This window comes from Haemaphysalis longicornis, unplaced genomic scaffold, assembly GCF_048455015.1.
Source record: "Haemaphysalis longicornis isolate Haplotype H1 unplaced genomic scaffold, Haemaphysalis longicornis Haplotype H1 scaffold_10, whole genome shotgun sequence".
Lineage (NCBI taxonomy): Eukaryota > Metazoa > Arthropoda > Arachnida > Ixodida > Ixodidae > Haemaphysalis > Haemaphysalis longicornis.
The window spans coordinates 148,912,775-148,929,154 of NW_027526204.1; the positions used below are offsets into that span (position 1 = coordinate 148,912,775).

The window sequence follows — 16,380 nt, forward strand, 5'->3', positions numbered from 1 at the left end:
GGGAAACAGGGTGTGATGGGTCGAACGAATACTTGCTTCGTCGCTCGCCCACGCGCGGGCGGCCTAGTTCCCGACGCCACCCGCGTGTCCCGGCACCCGGTACACTCGCACGGTAATGTATTTTGTTATACGAAGTTTTTTCGCATTCGTCTTGATGAGGTGGCTAATGGATCCAGTGACTGCGGTGCCAACAAGTCTTGCCACCGCCTCTCTACTGTCAGTATACTATATGGTAAGCGTCTGGCCCCAGTGCTCCTCAGCCTGGTATCGCTCTTCGATGCGGTTCGCCGCGAGCAGTACCGTCTCGAGCTCGCATCGCACTGTGCTGGGTGTGGTGTCAAACTGAAACGTCCTCCTCGCCTGCGTTGGCCCATCTCCACAAGCAAGGGTAGCGCGGTAGGGGTCCCATCGACACCGGCGTCCACGAATATTGCACCTTCTTGCAGGCCCGCTCGCGCCCCGGCTGCGGTGCGCTCTTCTCTGTGGTGGTCCCTCCTGCAGACTTTCGAGATAGGATTGGGGGTGCGGACAAGCTCGTCCTCCGAAGGGGGATTGGATTCGGAGGTGGCAAAATTGGCGACTCGGCGCTCGTCCCGTTGTTGATGAAATGCTGGATGTGCGCCTCGGCATTGGTGGTAGCTCGTCTCGTTGCATTCCCTTTGTACCGCTACTCTACGATTGGGCGTAGCGGCGGAAGCCTCGCAAACCGGTAGAGATGCTCGGTTATGGTGTGCCTTGGTAGGCCCGTGATAGCTGCATTTCTAGTTGAGCGTGTTGCGCCCGTACATTGCCCACAATGTAAGCACCGCGTGGGTCGGCGTACCTATCGCCTGCGTCACCGCACTACCGAAGTGGTTGCCCATCCGTCGGCTGATATGGAGCTGCCACCACCACGTAACCTTTAGTTGTTAAACCCACTCGTCGGCTCTGCCCTGTTCCTGTTGAGAAACACCCATGACGTGGATCCAACGCGAAGCAGCACGTTCGATGTGGCGACCACCTAATCTGATGTCGATGATCTGCCTAGTCTGCTCCACACCACCTAGAAAATACTTTTTATCGCATTACCGCGTTAATTAAGTTTTATTTTGTACAAACTCATACTTGTAACTCATGTGCACACATCTCCAGCCGCCCTTTTCTTCCAGTGCGAGTAAGTTTTTTAAACACACATTGACTTGGTTCACAAACGAATTCATTTTAAAAGAGGTAATGTTACTGCTGTTCCTAAGCTGCAAAGTTAATTTCTATCTACGAACATGTCCTCCTGATGGCCGTTAGAAACAATTTGGCGAAATTTCCGTTTACTCATGTGCATCGTGCACTCTTCGCTGCTTTCAACATGAGAATTGTGTGAGTGAAGAGAAGCGCCCCATGAGGCGGCCACGTACAGTGCGGGTCAGACTTTTCTAGGGCAAGCGAGCGCACAGCGCCGGAGCATGCTGGCGACATCTGCTAACAGCTGCTGGGGTAGAGCTAGCTTGCCATTGCTCATGCGAGGATCTCGTAAAAGGTCAAGCCGGCCACCATTTCGCATGGGGCACTGTAATTTGCGGACGCCACGACCCACGAGGGGCGCCGGTCTTCCCCAGTACCAGCCGTGAGCGGCGACCGGGCAGATAGACGCGTGGTCGACGCGGTGTAAGGTCACTGCAGGCCGTTACGTAAACGCGTTAACCGATGAGAGCCAGTCTTATGAACCTCACGCGCAGCAAACTGAAAGCACGCAACCTCAATTCGCTGCAGAGCGTTAGGTCGAATCTGTTGTGCGCTTACGCTGGGGTCATAAAGCACCCGTTGCGGGTGGTGGCGTCTGCAAATTTGAGAGGCTCGAGTTGAACGATGACCGAACAGAGGCTGTCCGAGATTCATGCCCGCTCAATGGCCAGCTGTCCCTAACCCAGCAGCTATCAGCAGACGGCGCCAGCAGGCTCTGAAGCCGCGCTTTCGCTTGCCCCAGGCAAGCCTGACGCGCACTGTACACCACGCTTTAAAGCGTCCAAGTTGCCACATACGGGGTCATTTGTCGTCCTAAATGTATCATTCATCGACCCGCGAAATAATAAAAAATTGAAGAATAGAAAATATAAAGAGTTCGATAACTTAACATCTATGCTTCGAATGTGGCATTGTTGTATTTAGCTTGAATTCAACCAAGTCATGAGGGGACATTTCACGAAAAGTGCAGGTTAGCGTGGTATCCAAGATAAGCGAATTAATATTCTCTGGTAGTATCGTTTTCGTTATTAATTTCAACCATGTTTTCGTGGAGGAGTTTTTCATAACCCTTGGAAGCCTGAATATCGCCTCTACTGCGTGGTGGGAAGTACTAAAAGACAGTTAGCGATCCATATTGAAAATTGTGTTGTCTTGAAACGATGCCATAATGCTATGTTTTGTACCCCACCGATTGATGCATAGGGCTGGCTATTGGCTAGGCCCCGAGGGTTCTTACAGTTCCTCAACCTATATACTGAAAGATAAGTATGCCGGGTAGATATGTATCTCTTCTGATCTCTCTGCGGGAAAGGTACGCACGTAGTTCGTTGAAAGAAAGTTTCAATGCATATATAGAGAAAACATCGCTGTTTAAACCTCTTTTACGATGGGTCAGCAGATAACACGAGCCATACGACACCACTTCTCTGTACATAACGATGGTATCTAAAAACACCAACACCTCAAAAGCATCGCTCTTTCAAGATGCATAGTCAGTAATAGGGGACACGGAACACTTTAGATGGACTTTCTTTACGATCTATCTATGCTTCGATTTCCGTCATAGCCGACTGCTAAAAATAGAGGCGCCGGGCTTGGAGCGCTTGAATAGGTGGTCTGAACGATATTTTTTTGTTAAAACCCTAAATTTCTGTCGCGCGTTTGTACTGTGCGGCAGTTGGCAGGTTTTTTTTTTTCTAGCGTGTTTGGTTAATTGCCAGCTTTCTGAAGTGTGTAGTGCTCTGTGTGCCAAGTGCGTGTGCCCACAAAGTGGGAGCGAAACCGTGCCCTCATTACACTTCGCACATTACACAAACAATTCACCAAGTAATCCCATGCTTAAGACACCACCTTGCGCTGTACTAGGCTTGCCGTCTTATTTTTACTTCAGCTAGGATTACGTTTTCACTTGAGTTCCTTGTATACCGAGCAGTGGGCAATATAAAAAACATTGTTCAGCGGACCAAGCACGAAATATTGTTGGAAGTAGCATACATTCTTTCATAAATAACGTTGCCCAAACGTACAGAAAAAAGAAAGGTAGAGGAGGCGATATTGAATTCTGAAGTGGTTAACCCCACTAACAGCGGTGCTCGCTACCTGCTACTGTGCTGATTTGTAGTGTTTCAATAGGCACCAGAATACATAGAGGCACCGGGATCTTCACTACTGCACATGTTTCTCGTGGTCTACCATCGTATTGCCTGCTGTCGAAGGAATTGTTTTATTCGGTGGATGGTTGCAAGGTGCATGCCCCAGCATGCCCGAATACCTTAAAACTTTTCCAGTACTTCACTAAAGGTGTGTTCTATTTTGTGGGTATGTATCATTTCGCTAGTCAATCACCAGCAACTGTCGGCTATGCGCCCGATAGGCCTAAAGTTTCATTTTCAGATGCTACGACGTCAAATGGAATCCGCAGTTTACAAAGAATGAGTAATCCATCCAGTGGTAGCGCATGGCGCCGATAGATCTCAAAGCGTGTTGTTAAGCCCAACATCCTATGCTTAGGTTTTACCTGATAACCGTCTAGTTGAGCTTTGCGACATGCCACCCCACGACATACCCACTGTACTTTTAACTGCGGGTACCACTTGGCTGCGCTATCCTTCAGGGGGTGGCCTTTGGCCTAACACCGGGTCGTCGCATGCCCTCATGGCCCCTATCCCTTTTCCAGTGGGCAACCTTTTTGGAGGCGAGTTATAAACCTTAAAACACGGGAAGCTTCACAAATCACTTCTTACAAAAGAGGCTTCAAAAAACAGGCTTCACGTACCTTCCAGGAAACCGGTGGGAATAAGGCATTCATGATTTACCAGCGCAAATTAAACGGGACTAGAGAGGAGTACACAACACGAGCGCTCGTGTTGTGTACTCCTCTCTCGTCCCGTTTAATTTGCGCTGGTAAATCATGAATGTATACCAACTAGCCCAGTTCTCGACCTTGTTGGAAATAAGGCCGTAAAGCGAACCGTGAGTTATGGATAGAAATGTCGTATTGTTCGGCCATCGTCAATTAATCTAATAGCCACGCCTTACGAATGCGATATTTCGCACTGCACCGCTTCTATTCTTGAACACTAACGGTGCAAAGGAACTTGACAGAAGTCGGTAACTTTCATTCTATTATTTGCTTCAAGTTGATGCCCATCAAGTTACACCTGATGGTAATGACATGCTACAGGGGTCTCATTAATGCAATATTGCACGTGAAGCGAGCATTTATTTCCACCACTAAATCCTGAAGAAAGGTGTCGCCTTCGCAGCCTTGCAAGAAATGAACGCCGCCGTCATCGGTGGCGTGCCGGTCGCGCCAAATTGACAACAATCATTAAGGAAGAACACAACTCTACCGTCTATAACCTGGACTATAAACAAAATGCCCATAGTACGACCCTCAGGAAGGAGGGTTCACATGTAGACATTTCTCTCATGCCTCGTCTCTGATCATACCAGTTTACCGCATGGCTTTCGAAAGTATTGCGCAGGAAGTACAGTGCGCAGGAAGTACCCGAAAACAGGAAGAAATCAGACACGTGAGATTAATGGGCTTCAGCATACGCGGAAATGTATTGCAGGGAGGTAATCGTATCTAGCAGAGGGCAACTTTGCGTGGTGCGTTTCGGCTGATGCGGATGGCTCAATCTTGTCTGTTCCATAAATGGCCAGCACTCCCATCAGCATCAATAACGCCCTCGCTTGTTTTTTTTTTTTTTTTCGTGATGGCAAACATTCTTTTGCTCTTGTTCACCATCTGTCTTGCCTCATAAAAAACAACAGCAGAAAGTGAACTCATTCCGCCCTTGCACGAAGCACAGGCTATTCGCCATTGAGTGTCCTGGCCAGATTCCACAGGTTTATCTTGTTTTTGAAAACTAAAATGTCCACATTGTCTCGAATATCCAATCCCGTCGTCCTTATGCCCGGGTCCTTGTGCCTCTTCACCAAGTGGACAACCCCCTTTCTGATGTTTATAAAGTGATCGCATCATAAAAGGAGGTATCGTCTACTTTTAAACTTTAATCCATCACAGACGAAGGAGTACACAGCACGGTATTTGAGACCCGAGCTTAAGTATAACGGCATGAAGACCCTTCCAGCGAGAAAAAGTTCGCTAGCACAGCGCTTGCCGAAATTAAAATTTAAAAAAAGGCGGAGGGATAAAGAATATCCTTTCACCGAACTTGTCCATCAAAGTTTCAAGAACAAATGAATGCAATAAAAAATCTCTCTCCCCTCACCCCTTAAACACCAAAATATGGCTTGTGTGCCCTTCCGTCACAGTACTGACTGTAAGGTAGACTAAGAATTCTACACGAAGCGATCCTCGAAAGTGCTAATTATTCGGTAAGTGTTGAAGCAAGATGCTCTACATACCATTCGCGTGTGCTTTTCATATTACTTGCGAAGGAAGGCCTACCAAAAATGCCATCAATCCCTCGGGTACGAATAAAGCCCGAAGTTATTGCTTGCCTTCGGCGTGGCCTGAAATTGCCCAAATATGCTATTTTTTACTAATACGTTATCTGAATTTTCAGGTTACTTTGAGCGCTCACTTGCATGCATGCACTTCGCTTAGGTGGAAAAAATCTGAAAGGAGATGCTGCCGCTCGGCCGTTAGTTCTTAATTATCGTGCAAGACCCTATGAAGTTATCAGCTTACACAGCTTATGAAACTGTTGCTGCGTGGTCAGTATGCGGAAATTCGGAATGAAATTTTAGCCCTTCTTAAGAGTGTTTTTACGAAGCAGGAGCGCCCTAATCACATGAATATTATCGCATTTTGCTCCACCGAATTATTGGCCAAATATAACAAGAAAAAAAAAGCGGACAGAATTGCTAAACAAACTTAAAACATTTATTTTCTCCACTTCAGAAACAGAGTAGGAGTGGGTGGTCGTTTCCCGGCTTGATAAGGTGAGTGTGTGATAATACCTGTCAAAATTGAATTCTTTGAGGCTCGAATTACCGTTCCAGGTGTGTGTGCCCTGTGGAAAGTTTTTATTAACTTCCAACATTTCTTCTAGAACACGTTGCCAGCCCTCAACAAAGCCTCTGGGAGGAAAATCTGTAGCCTGTAAACAAAGGACAGTCTGTGTCTATCACTTAAATGGATATCGGGGTATAAAAAGTTGCCGGATTGTCTCATTGGAAGTTCGACCTGCAAAGGAAAATGAATTACATTTTCTGCGAGTTCTATCCGCTATCATTTAAATACTGGGTAAATTCCCGTGAGAATTAGGCGCTGAATGTTACGCGTCTGTAGTCGGCCATTGCAATTAGGCTCTAAAGAATTGCTGAGGATACATCAGCCGGTTTGGCCTTCTAACGCGTGAGTAATTATCAGGCAATACTTCCCACGCTTAGCAACGAGCGGAGCACTGCTGAAGGAGCCTGCGGCGAGGTGAAACGAACTAGGATAGTGCATCTAAACAATGTAATGGAGCTCTAGATCACCGGAACCCGCTATTAGGCCGGAGAGGCTGAAATTGTTACGTTGTCTACGCCTGTCATTTCTGGTTTGCCAGTTAATGCCCACACGATTGAAACAGTTGGTTTGGCTTAGCTTGCCATCTAAAGCAAAATCATAGATGCGCATTGAACCTCTCCCTGTTTGTAGTGGGATGAGGACTTTTGGAGCCTCCACTTCGGAAATAATTCCCACTAGTGGGAGAAACCGTCATCATTCATATGTTTCAAAGGTAAGGTATACAGACCTGCTTGACAGTTTTTTTAGGCAATGGCGTGTTTTTTTTTTTTTTGTGTGGAGCGTGAAAGACTGCCTTTTCTGTCCCAACCCTAGGTACAAAGGCTTCACTGACGGGCTAATATTACATCCCTTCCGCCGTGTCTTTTGGATGAAAGGAAGCTGATGCCATAAGGCCACCTAATCAAGGTTGATTGTGACCGACTCCATGGTGACCGCCGTGGTGTGTGTTTTGGTGGAGCGAAGATGAAGCCGGAACAAACAACGAGGCCCCGAATAACGGAAAGGCAGGCTATTCATTGGGTTGTGCCTTGGACATCAACTATTGTGAGAGTATTGCAAGGAAAAGAAGTGTTCTGTGCGGCAAGATGAAAGACGTAAACGTTGACTCCGTGAGCAGGAAAGGAGTAGCAAGTATGCGTTAACGTCAACCATTACGAGTAATGCGGAGGATCTTGTTTACGAACGCGATTCGGTTTCCGCGGCCGATTTGTCCTAACAAGCTGAATCACCTAGCGACCCAGTGGCTCAGTGGCTAAGGCGTTGTGCTGCTGCGCACGAGGACGCGGGTTCGATTCCCGGCTGCGGCGGCCGCTTTTCCGTTGGAGGCGAAAAAACACAAACGCCCGTGTGTACGAGATTTCGACGCACGTTAAAGATCCCCCAGTTGTCGAAATTAATCCGGAGCCCTCCACCACGGCGTGCCTCATCGCCTCCGTTGCGTCAGCGCTTTAAACCCTACAATCAATCAATCAATCAATCAATCAATCAATCAATCAATCAATCAATCAATCAATCAATCAATCAATCAATCAATCATCTGGCGAAGTGTTAAAGCGCACCACAAGATGAGGGACAGAAACACAGAAGACGATACACAAAGAGCGAAATTCGAACTTTAATGACAACAAACCCACCCACCCCATATATAGGGCTCTTATCAGCGAACAGGCCTCATTTGAACTCACCAGGATGTAGTTATTATCACAACAACACAGATAAAAATGCGTACAAGTTCGACATTGTCATAAAACGACGAAGGTATCAGAATGGAAGTACACCGATAAAAACCTTTACAGACAGGAAGTTGCCAGAAGCACATAAAATGAAGCAGGAAAGGCATGCACGCAAGACCGACACTCCGGACAAAAATCACGTGTTTTACGTTAAAAGATCCACCTCTAGCCCCGAGAGCTATCCACAGTTTCGAAACGCAAAGTTTACCCAAACCAGCAATGCTTTTCGCTTCCTGGATTTCGCGTGTAAGGGGTGTCGGTGCTTGTCCAAAACAACACACTTCTCAAATCAGGGAGGAGAACCGCCGCACGTTTTGCAGTCCAAAATCGAGAAAGCCTCCATTCTCTTTACAAACATTGTAGCTGTTGTACATTGTAGCATCGTAGGAACAATGAAGTAAAATTCCTCGCTGATTTGGGTGAATTTAGCGTTTCATTACTGTCGATAGCTCTAGGGGCAAAAGAGTTAGATTTTTTCAGGTCAAACCCGTAATTTTTCCGGAGCGTCTGCCTCCCGTGCATGCGTTTCCTGCTTGCCCTCGCTTGCCTCTGGCAAATATCTGTCTGTTCAGATTTGTATTCGTGTACGTGCGTTCTGGTACTTTTATCATGTTATGACAATGTTAAACTTCTACGTAGTTTTATTTCTATTGACGTGATATTGACCACAGCCTGGTTGGTTCAAATGAGGCATGTGCGCTGACAAGTCCACTTTATGTGGGGTGCTTTGGTTTTTTTTTTTTTATTCAGTTTAGAAGTTGGGGCTCAGTGTGTCGTATTCTGTGTTTCTGTCTCTCGTCTTGTGCTGTGCTTCGACGCTTCGATATGTACCAACTCGCCGAAAGAAATACTAGGTCTGTTTAATCGCCAAGCGCATTAGCCTCGTCCTATCCCTCCACACTCTCTTCCATTATGCCGTCATGGCCACTTTCGCCCCGGCCAAACAAAGGTAACCTGGACGCATACTTCTTGCTAAACGTCAGTGCTACTTCTAGCGCGGTAAAAAGAACAGCTCTATCCTCTAGCACCAGCCACCTACGCCTGCCGGTGCACCCAAGTAGAGCTATCCGTTAAGCACGCACCCAACTGGCACACGTGAAGCTCTAAAGACATTTTGATTTATTGGTTATTTATTTTATTTTTTCATTTATTATTTATTTGTTTATCGTTTATTAGTGAATGAAATTTTATTAAATATTATTTAGTTAATACTAAAGCCCCTCGAGTCCACGCAAGAAAGGCGTCATATAAACTTACTCATTGTCTATACAGACACATTGTTTAGAAGTTCATTCGTGTATCAATTTATTACCTGTACAACTTCATTTACCCAGTAAAGAGAATATTGGAAGAATTAAAACGAAGGGAATGAAAGATGTAACGGTGAATTAATGGATGTAAAATTTACTAAAGGCCTATTCTCGACCTACTTTGATGCGCTATAGGAAGAGCGTGCAATCTTCGCCAATTGATGAGAAATTCAGGTACAATTTGGGGTAAAGTAGGGCCATTATCGCTGATTTACGCCTGGGGGCTCATTTTCGGCTAGAGCAACAAAAACCAACAATAAAAACAGGAATAAGCGCTACACGCGTGTCCTGTGCAGGGCGTACATAGTTTGCCGGTGTTGCGGAACAAGACATTAAACTTTGAGTTGTGTGCATCAGTAAAGGCGTCGGCAAAATTAGTATTGGAAGTTCTTGAATACATATACAACTTTCAAGCTCATTGTTTTCGGCTGCGCTAGAATGCCTGTTACCCTGACCGTGTATTCCAAAGAAATGGGTGGATGTAAACGTTGATATAAAAACAGCGTTTGAACGGTGAATAAGCACTCGGGAGGGAATTTACCCCACCTCGAGGCGCATACGAAGCGCTCGTGAACAATTATTGCTCACTGCCCTGAAGAATAAAAATGTTGCCTATGCTTTATGATTACACAAGATGAGGGAAACGTTATATGTAAGGCAAAGGCAGAGGTTGCAATGACTGGATTATGTACAGGCCTTGCTGGCGATAACTCAAGCGCTACACGTTGAAATACCGGATGTTTTACGAAGCGCACAGATGTGAAGGCGAGCGAAATGTTGCACCTAAATTGCTTTTGCAGTGGAAGTTGCTTTAATTATGGGTTATGTGCTGGCACCTTCATGGTGCTTGGAGGAATTGGGACCGTTCACTAATATCGAAACAGGTCATTCGCAGGAACCTAATTACAGGAAATATTGCGATATAAAAGGGGCACTGATTTGATATGATTTTTTAAAATTCCCCCTCCCAGAGTATCATCATGAAGAAATTGATTCGTACATTGGTTTGTAAGAGACTAGAATACTGATCCTGGAGCAAAATGACGGCTTGCATCTTAGAATAGGCAGAGTCGGCCCTCTCCGTTCAAAGTGATTACAGTTTCGATGTCCAATTGAAGCAAATGACATATTAGGTTGGGAGGGAAACGTTGCTTCCTATTCGGTTGTTTTTCACTGTTTTCTCGTGGCTGTGAGGAGTGAGATAGGTCAAGATTGAAGAGGTGGTCCACTGGTGTACAGTCATTGAATAACGTAATACTTAGAAAAAAGATCACGTCTTCCGGGAAGTGATATGAGCAGAAAAATGGGAGCTCAATGTCGAAGGGGCTGTCATGTTTAAAGGAATCGCGAGCTCACAGGAGCAATCGCATTCGAAAAGGCCGGATTCCAGAAAAGCGCAATTAGTTTCTTCTAATTATAACACACATTGGGCGTTGAGTGGCCGTCCAGCGTCCTTCGTTCAATGTCTTCGTAACATCGCTTAGTAAGAAATGGTAAACCTCTCGTGGATTAATTGTTTCCGCTTATGTGTAGCAGCAGAACCGCTCGAAAATATGTATTCGGCAGTTCAGAACTTCAAATTGGGTCACGCTTTTTGTGCTTTTAGACAAAACGTTCCGTGCAAGAGACACAAAGCAAGCCTCCATTGAAGCCGAGGAGACACGTTCTCTCTCGCAGAATTTTATAAAGTTTGTAGCCAAAGGGATACAGCAGTGTCTGATGAAAACCCAGCGGGGTAAAAAAAATTCCAGTAGCTGTCATCTGTACAATCTGGCCCCGGGAACTGCGCCGTTTTTTCAAAGGCGAGATTTGAATGGTTGCAGCCTAAATTGAATCGTTTGCATCAACTTTGCCCCGTGGAAAGACAGGAAGGAGACATATAGGTCAAGCACAGTGGGTGTTTGTTCTACCATGTGGCTTCTTTCACATCCTTCTTTTGCAGCTTCTTTATTTCGCAATATACCAGCGTCTGTAAAATAAAATAATAAAGGAAGATCGTTGGGGTTTCCCGGCTCTTTTTCTCTGTAACTAAAAGTAATGTGTGATCGCATAAGGTCCCATGCTGGCAAGCATTCCTTGTTGCGAAAATTGAAGTTCTTCAAGTTCTGAATGCTAGAACTTCCCAACGGTCACAGTAAGACTGAGTTATAGCGAATGTATCGTTGACAGAATTTGTTTCTTTTATACGCGCTTTAATCCCTGTATGCAAGTTTTTCATTGAAAGAGAATATTTCGAATCTTTGCCCGCTTTTGCACACTTTCGCTTTGTGCAACCCCGCAAATTTGAAGTTTCCGTCATGCGTCGCTGGCTTCGCCTGCCGGCTCTTTCAAATAGGCTATTCGTTCCAGAATCCCGTACAATAGTAAAGCGAGTTTTATATTGTGGTCAAAGAGTCTCTTTGTATGCACTTAATGTCTTGGCGAATCTTGAAACGTTCTGTGGCGTTCTGTTCTCTAGCATATTTTAAGCGACGCTTTATTTGGCAACATTTTTCGGCAGATCTCCTCTACGGGTGAAAAACGCCTGGCGGCAAAGCCAAGTAGATCACGAATTCTCTGAACAAAATAGATGTAACTCTTATTTATCAAAAATTTACCAAAAGAAATTATGTGGCGATTCTCCACGAGGACAACTTTATTATTACTCCGGGTTTCATTACTTGTCGTGAATAGCTAGTTCAGAGTACACTTGCAACTTATTGAATTCCCGTCTACTGTGTGTCAAGATTATGGTTACATAAAACAGCAGTAACGCTTATTTAATGAAAACTAGTTCTTTAGCGACGATGTACGTATACAGAGAATTTCGCCCTTGCTCTGGAGGCGCAAATTTTTATTTTACAAGCCCTCCCCGACAGACGCAGTAACCTAGCCTTCCCTGTCAAGCTCAGTAAAAAACGCTCCTTGTAGAAGTACGGATGGACGGGTGGTGATAGGCGACTAGCGAAAAAAGGTGTAGGACAGCGGGGCCACGGAAGGCAAAGGACCATACTGAGCTTTGGGGCACGAACTGATGTATATTTTCTGCTCTGTGTCCAGTTGCCGGTGTTAGGCCTGGCGCAGCAGCACAAGCTCTGAGGGTCGTGGGGAGGGACCACACTTGAGTCATTAAAACGTTGCAATAGCTCGTGAATTAACGTAAAGCGATTGAATTGGAAATAAATGTCAGTAAACAATGGTCGGAATGGGAATCGAGCCTCAAGCTACAAGCATGCGAGACGAGAATACATTTGCAACTCTGCAGCTGAATTAATGTGCATCTAGTGAATGCGTTATGGTTTTCGGATCACAAACGTGAGCTGAAGACATGCGGCGAGCCTAAACGAGTTATTTGAGTAAGAGAATCTCAGAACATAATAAGCGAGCAACAACGTAGGTGTCCTACGAGGTTCTTTTGTGCTTCGCGTGTCACAGTGGCTTCATCGCCCGACTTTCACTGAAACCACCAACTGTACGCGCTGTTCCCAGAGACGGCGCGCGAACAGTAAGCACGAAATAAAAGTGCGAAAAAAAAAGGTTGATTATTATGATGATAATAGAGGACTTGTTCGGCAATTAAACATTAATTATTTCGCATTCACTGGATTAAAGGAGTGCTCAGGTGTACTGTTTAGTTTTTATTTATTTAGTTCTTTATTTCAAATACTGTCAATCCCTTCTTGGAATTTGTGCAAGAAAGGCATAACGAAAACGTTCACAATAAAAACATCAGTGAAATATACCTCGTTTTGAATTCGCGCTACATGCATCATTACTTACCAAGTAATAACAATTCTTTAGCATTTAATTTAGAGTTTCTCGACAAGGTAATCAAAACAGTAAAATAATTAGGGAACAAGAACATTATTTCGGAATATAAGACGCCCAACAAAAAAAAACGATTTGAAACCTCATCGATTTTTTTAAATGGCTTCACTAACGCTATGTTACAGTTCCGAACGCTAGTGTTGCTCACCGGTGGATGAAATTGATGTTACTTACTATCAGCAATTTTCCTGTTATTATAAACAGCAAGTTACTAAAACATTTTACTGATTTTACTACTAGCAATTTTGGTCACAACAGTTTTGCTAACAGCAATTAATTACTGACAGCAATTCTTTGAAATGCTGTTAGTAATAATGGCTGCTAGGCCATGCCTTTCCTGTATCGTTGATTGAAATAATGAGCGTTCGAAATGGTCCATTGGTAATGAGTATTCTGGCAGGGTTTCGTTGTGCTGTTTATTCATAGATCTTGATTGTGTCACTGTGACTTATTTGGAGGCGTCGATGTTGGCTTGATTATTACGTAACTGGAACGTGAACCATAGGCGTGCTAGTCTCGCTCGGTTTTGCTACGTAATGTTTACAACAACCAAGTGATGTTCGCAAATTCAAAAGTATATCTCACGTACGTGTTGTAGGCTAACAATTAAGTTTAAGAAGGGGCCAGTAACGCAACAAAAGGGTATACCCGTGTAGCATGAGGCTGAAACTCCGGTCTGCCTTGCTCGTTGAGGAACACTTTTACCCGCTACCCACACAAAACGTACATTATTCACTAACTCTAGCGAATTCGGAGCGTTCAAGTTGGCAGCCATTGAAGCGCCTCTTCTATGTGTACTGTTCTAAGACGTCCAGGCTTGACCAATTTTCGAAGGTCCGCATGGGAGACGGTGGCTTTGTGCGGGCATACGTAATTAATGAGGTGTCGGCTTCGTGCAGCATACGTGATGCACTCGGCAAACCTGCATCGAAGTTCCTAGGGCCTTGCTGTGCTGTGCAAATGTCGTCCTTAACTCCGGAAGAAGTCGACTAGGAATTCAAGGGGCCCACGAATGCGGTGTCCCTCGTGAACTATTTCCCTTCAGCCGAAGGGCGCCTGCCAAAACAATTGGCAGGAAACATTAGAAGAGATCTCTGCGGAATCTGTTCGGATTGTTCAAAGCATCTGGTTAGTCAGTCATGCTGATGTACTGTCCTTGTGTTACTACTGTCAGCTGGCTTGAGAAAACAGTCTTGTATGGTATTATCAACTAGAGTTAATTTATACCAGCCTCCACTAGCGCCAGTGCATCGTCGGCCCAAGTGTACTACGCAGACGGTGCTGGGCAACCAAAACGGCCTTACGGTTTGTCACAGCCAATCTGCGACCATCGCAAGCGAGATTCTCACGTCTTTTCCGTGGTTAACGTTAATTTGCAGAACTTGAGAGGATCTACGCGGTGAGAACAACCGGTACGCATGCAGTGATTGGTGCCATTTTCTGCCTCTGTGTGCCGTTACATTGTCTAGTTGCTACGACGCCTTACAACCGAGGGGCTGTGGTTTTGCTTCTTCCCTTAATCCCTAATAAAGTGTGTGTTTTCAATTACACGAGCACAGGAGCGCTGGTTGATCTGCTTGCATTGCGCCTGCTGTGTTTCGTTTTGTTTTCGCCAAACAAGTTTGAGGTGTGCAAAAGCACCGCAATCACCACTATTTCGAAAATGTGTTTCCTTAGACGTTCCTATCTTCCAAGCCCAATGAATTGGCAGACAGGTTTTCAATCGCGCTCCATTTGTGAATCTTTAAAAATGTATTATTTTCTCCATCTTCTCCGTCACTAACTTCAGGCTTGGCCGAATACGCACGGATTGCTCCGGCTGTTTTCTATTGCCCCAATGCGTAGACGTTTGATAGCGAGCTTCGCGTCGATATGACGTCGCCCAGCAACGTCGCCAGCATTGCGAAGGCCGCTCGCTGTCTTCTTTCTCGAAGGCAGCTCCCTCCAAGAGTTCTTGCCAGTACATGGAATCAAACAGTTTGCCGCCGTATCCGACATATCGCTCAGCATATTATTTTCTTCGGCAGTTCAATACAAGTCACCCAAACTCCACTTTAGAAACGACACAGACAGACAGACAGACAGACAGACAGACAGACAGACAGACAGACAGACAGACAGACAGATGAATGAATGGATGAATGAATGCATAGATGGATGGGAGGATGTATAAATGAAAAGAGAGAGATCGAGAGAGTGAGAGAGAGAGATAGAGAGAGAGAGAGAGAGAGAGAGAGAGCGAGAGAGAGAGAGAGAGAGAGAGAGAGAGAGAGAGAGAGAGAGAGAGAGAGAGAGAGAGAGAGAGAGAGAGAGAGAGAGAGAGAGAGAGAGAGAGAGAGAGAGAGAGAGAGAGAGAGAGAGAGAGAGAGAGAGAATTTTACGACACCCGTGAGGAAATCAGGCCTTTAGTAACAGGGTTTGCGAAATCTGGCGGGTTTGGGAATAAACAAATGAGCAGTGCGCATGTGGTGTCAGATAGAAAGCAAAAAATAAGAAAAAGAGAGAGGGACATTTGAGAGAGGATAGCACCACAGATGCAACACCGATGCGTTTTGGACGCACATACACAAATGGACCTATAACGTCGCTCCTTAACAATATACTTTGGTGGGCGCCAATGAGGGCTTTTTGTCCATGGCAGCACTATTTTTCGCCTCCCATCTGACAAGGAAGCTTTGAATGCGACAGTCTATCTCACACAACTGCGTCCAACCGACGTTACTCCAAGAAAGCGGAGGGCAAAAAAAGCAACCACGAAAAGGTCGCTGCCACAAACCCTGCCGGGTTTCACTGACATATTCTCCAGGTGAACAAAAAATTGGAGTTGATTTTTTGTTGAATTAGTTTCCATTAGGTGGAATGCGACAATGGACAGTTTTGAAGCCATAAGAAAGTTAGAGCCACCAAGCAAACACCTCGCATTTCATAGCGCGTGGCTCTAGGAGCGCCTCCAGTCTTGGCCAATACCTCGCCCTAGACAGGGAGTTTCAACCCTGGAGTCCTAATGTCGCTATTGTAAGACTCAGAGAGATGGCGTACCACCTTCTCGGTGGGTTGACTTTAAAAATGGCGCCTTAAGAACTACCCAAGCAGATAAGGTCATTCTTATGCTTCACAAGGGCTTCTATAGCCACTTTAATAAAGTTTCCCGACCCGCCCGTGCCACGCGGCGCATTAGTGCTGCTCAGAACAGACGGTTTCTTGGACATGTCCCACTTCCAAATACAAGAAAACCCTCATTTATATATGGTTTGACAGATGGTACCGAGCAACGTATTTTCTTAGACTTCCTTCATAAACCGCACCATACAAGCTGCAAGCT

The 16,380-nt window shown here is 45.4% G+C and overlaps 1 protein-coding gene across 1 annotated transcript in view; it reads right to left on the bottom strand.

Moving 5' to 3' along the window:
• Window positions 1-225: 225 nt before the first annotated feature.
• The window catches only part of LOC144160145 (endothelin-converting enzyme 1-like), a 146,623-nt gene continuing 130,468 nt past the window's right edge, over window positions 226-16,380 (bottom strand). The window contains exon 4 of the mRNA XM_077691743.1: window positions 226-360. Within this exon, the coding sequence (XP_077547869.1) occupies window positions 226-360 (135 nt within the window). The remainder of the gene's footprint in view (window positions 361-16,380) is intronic.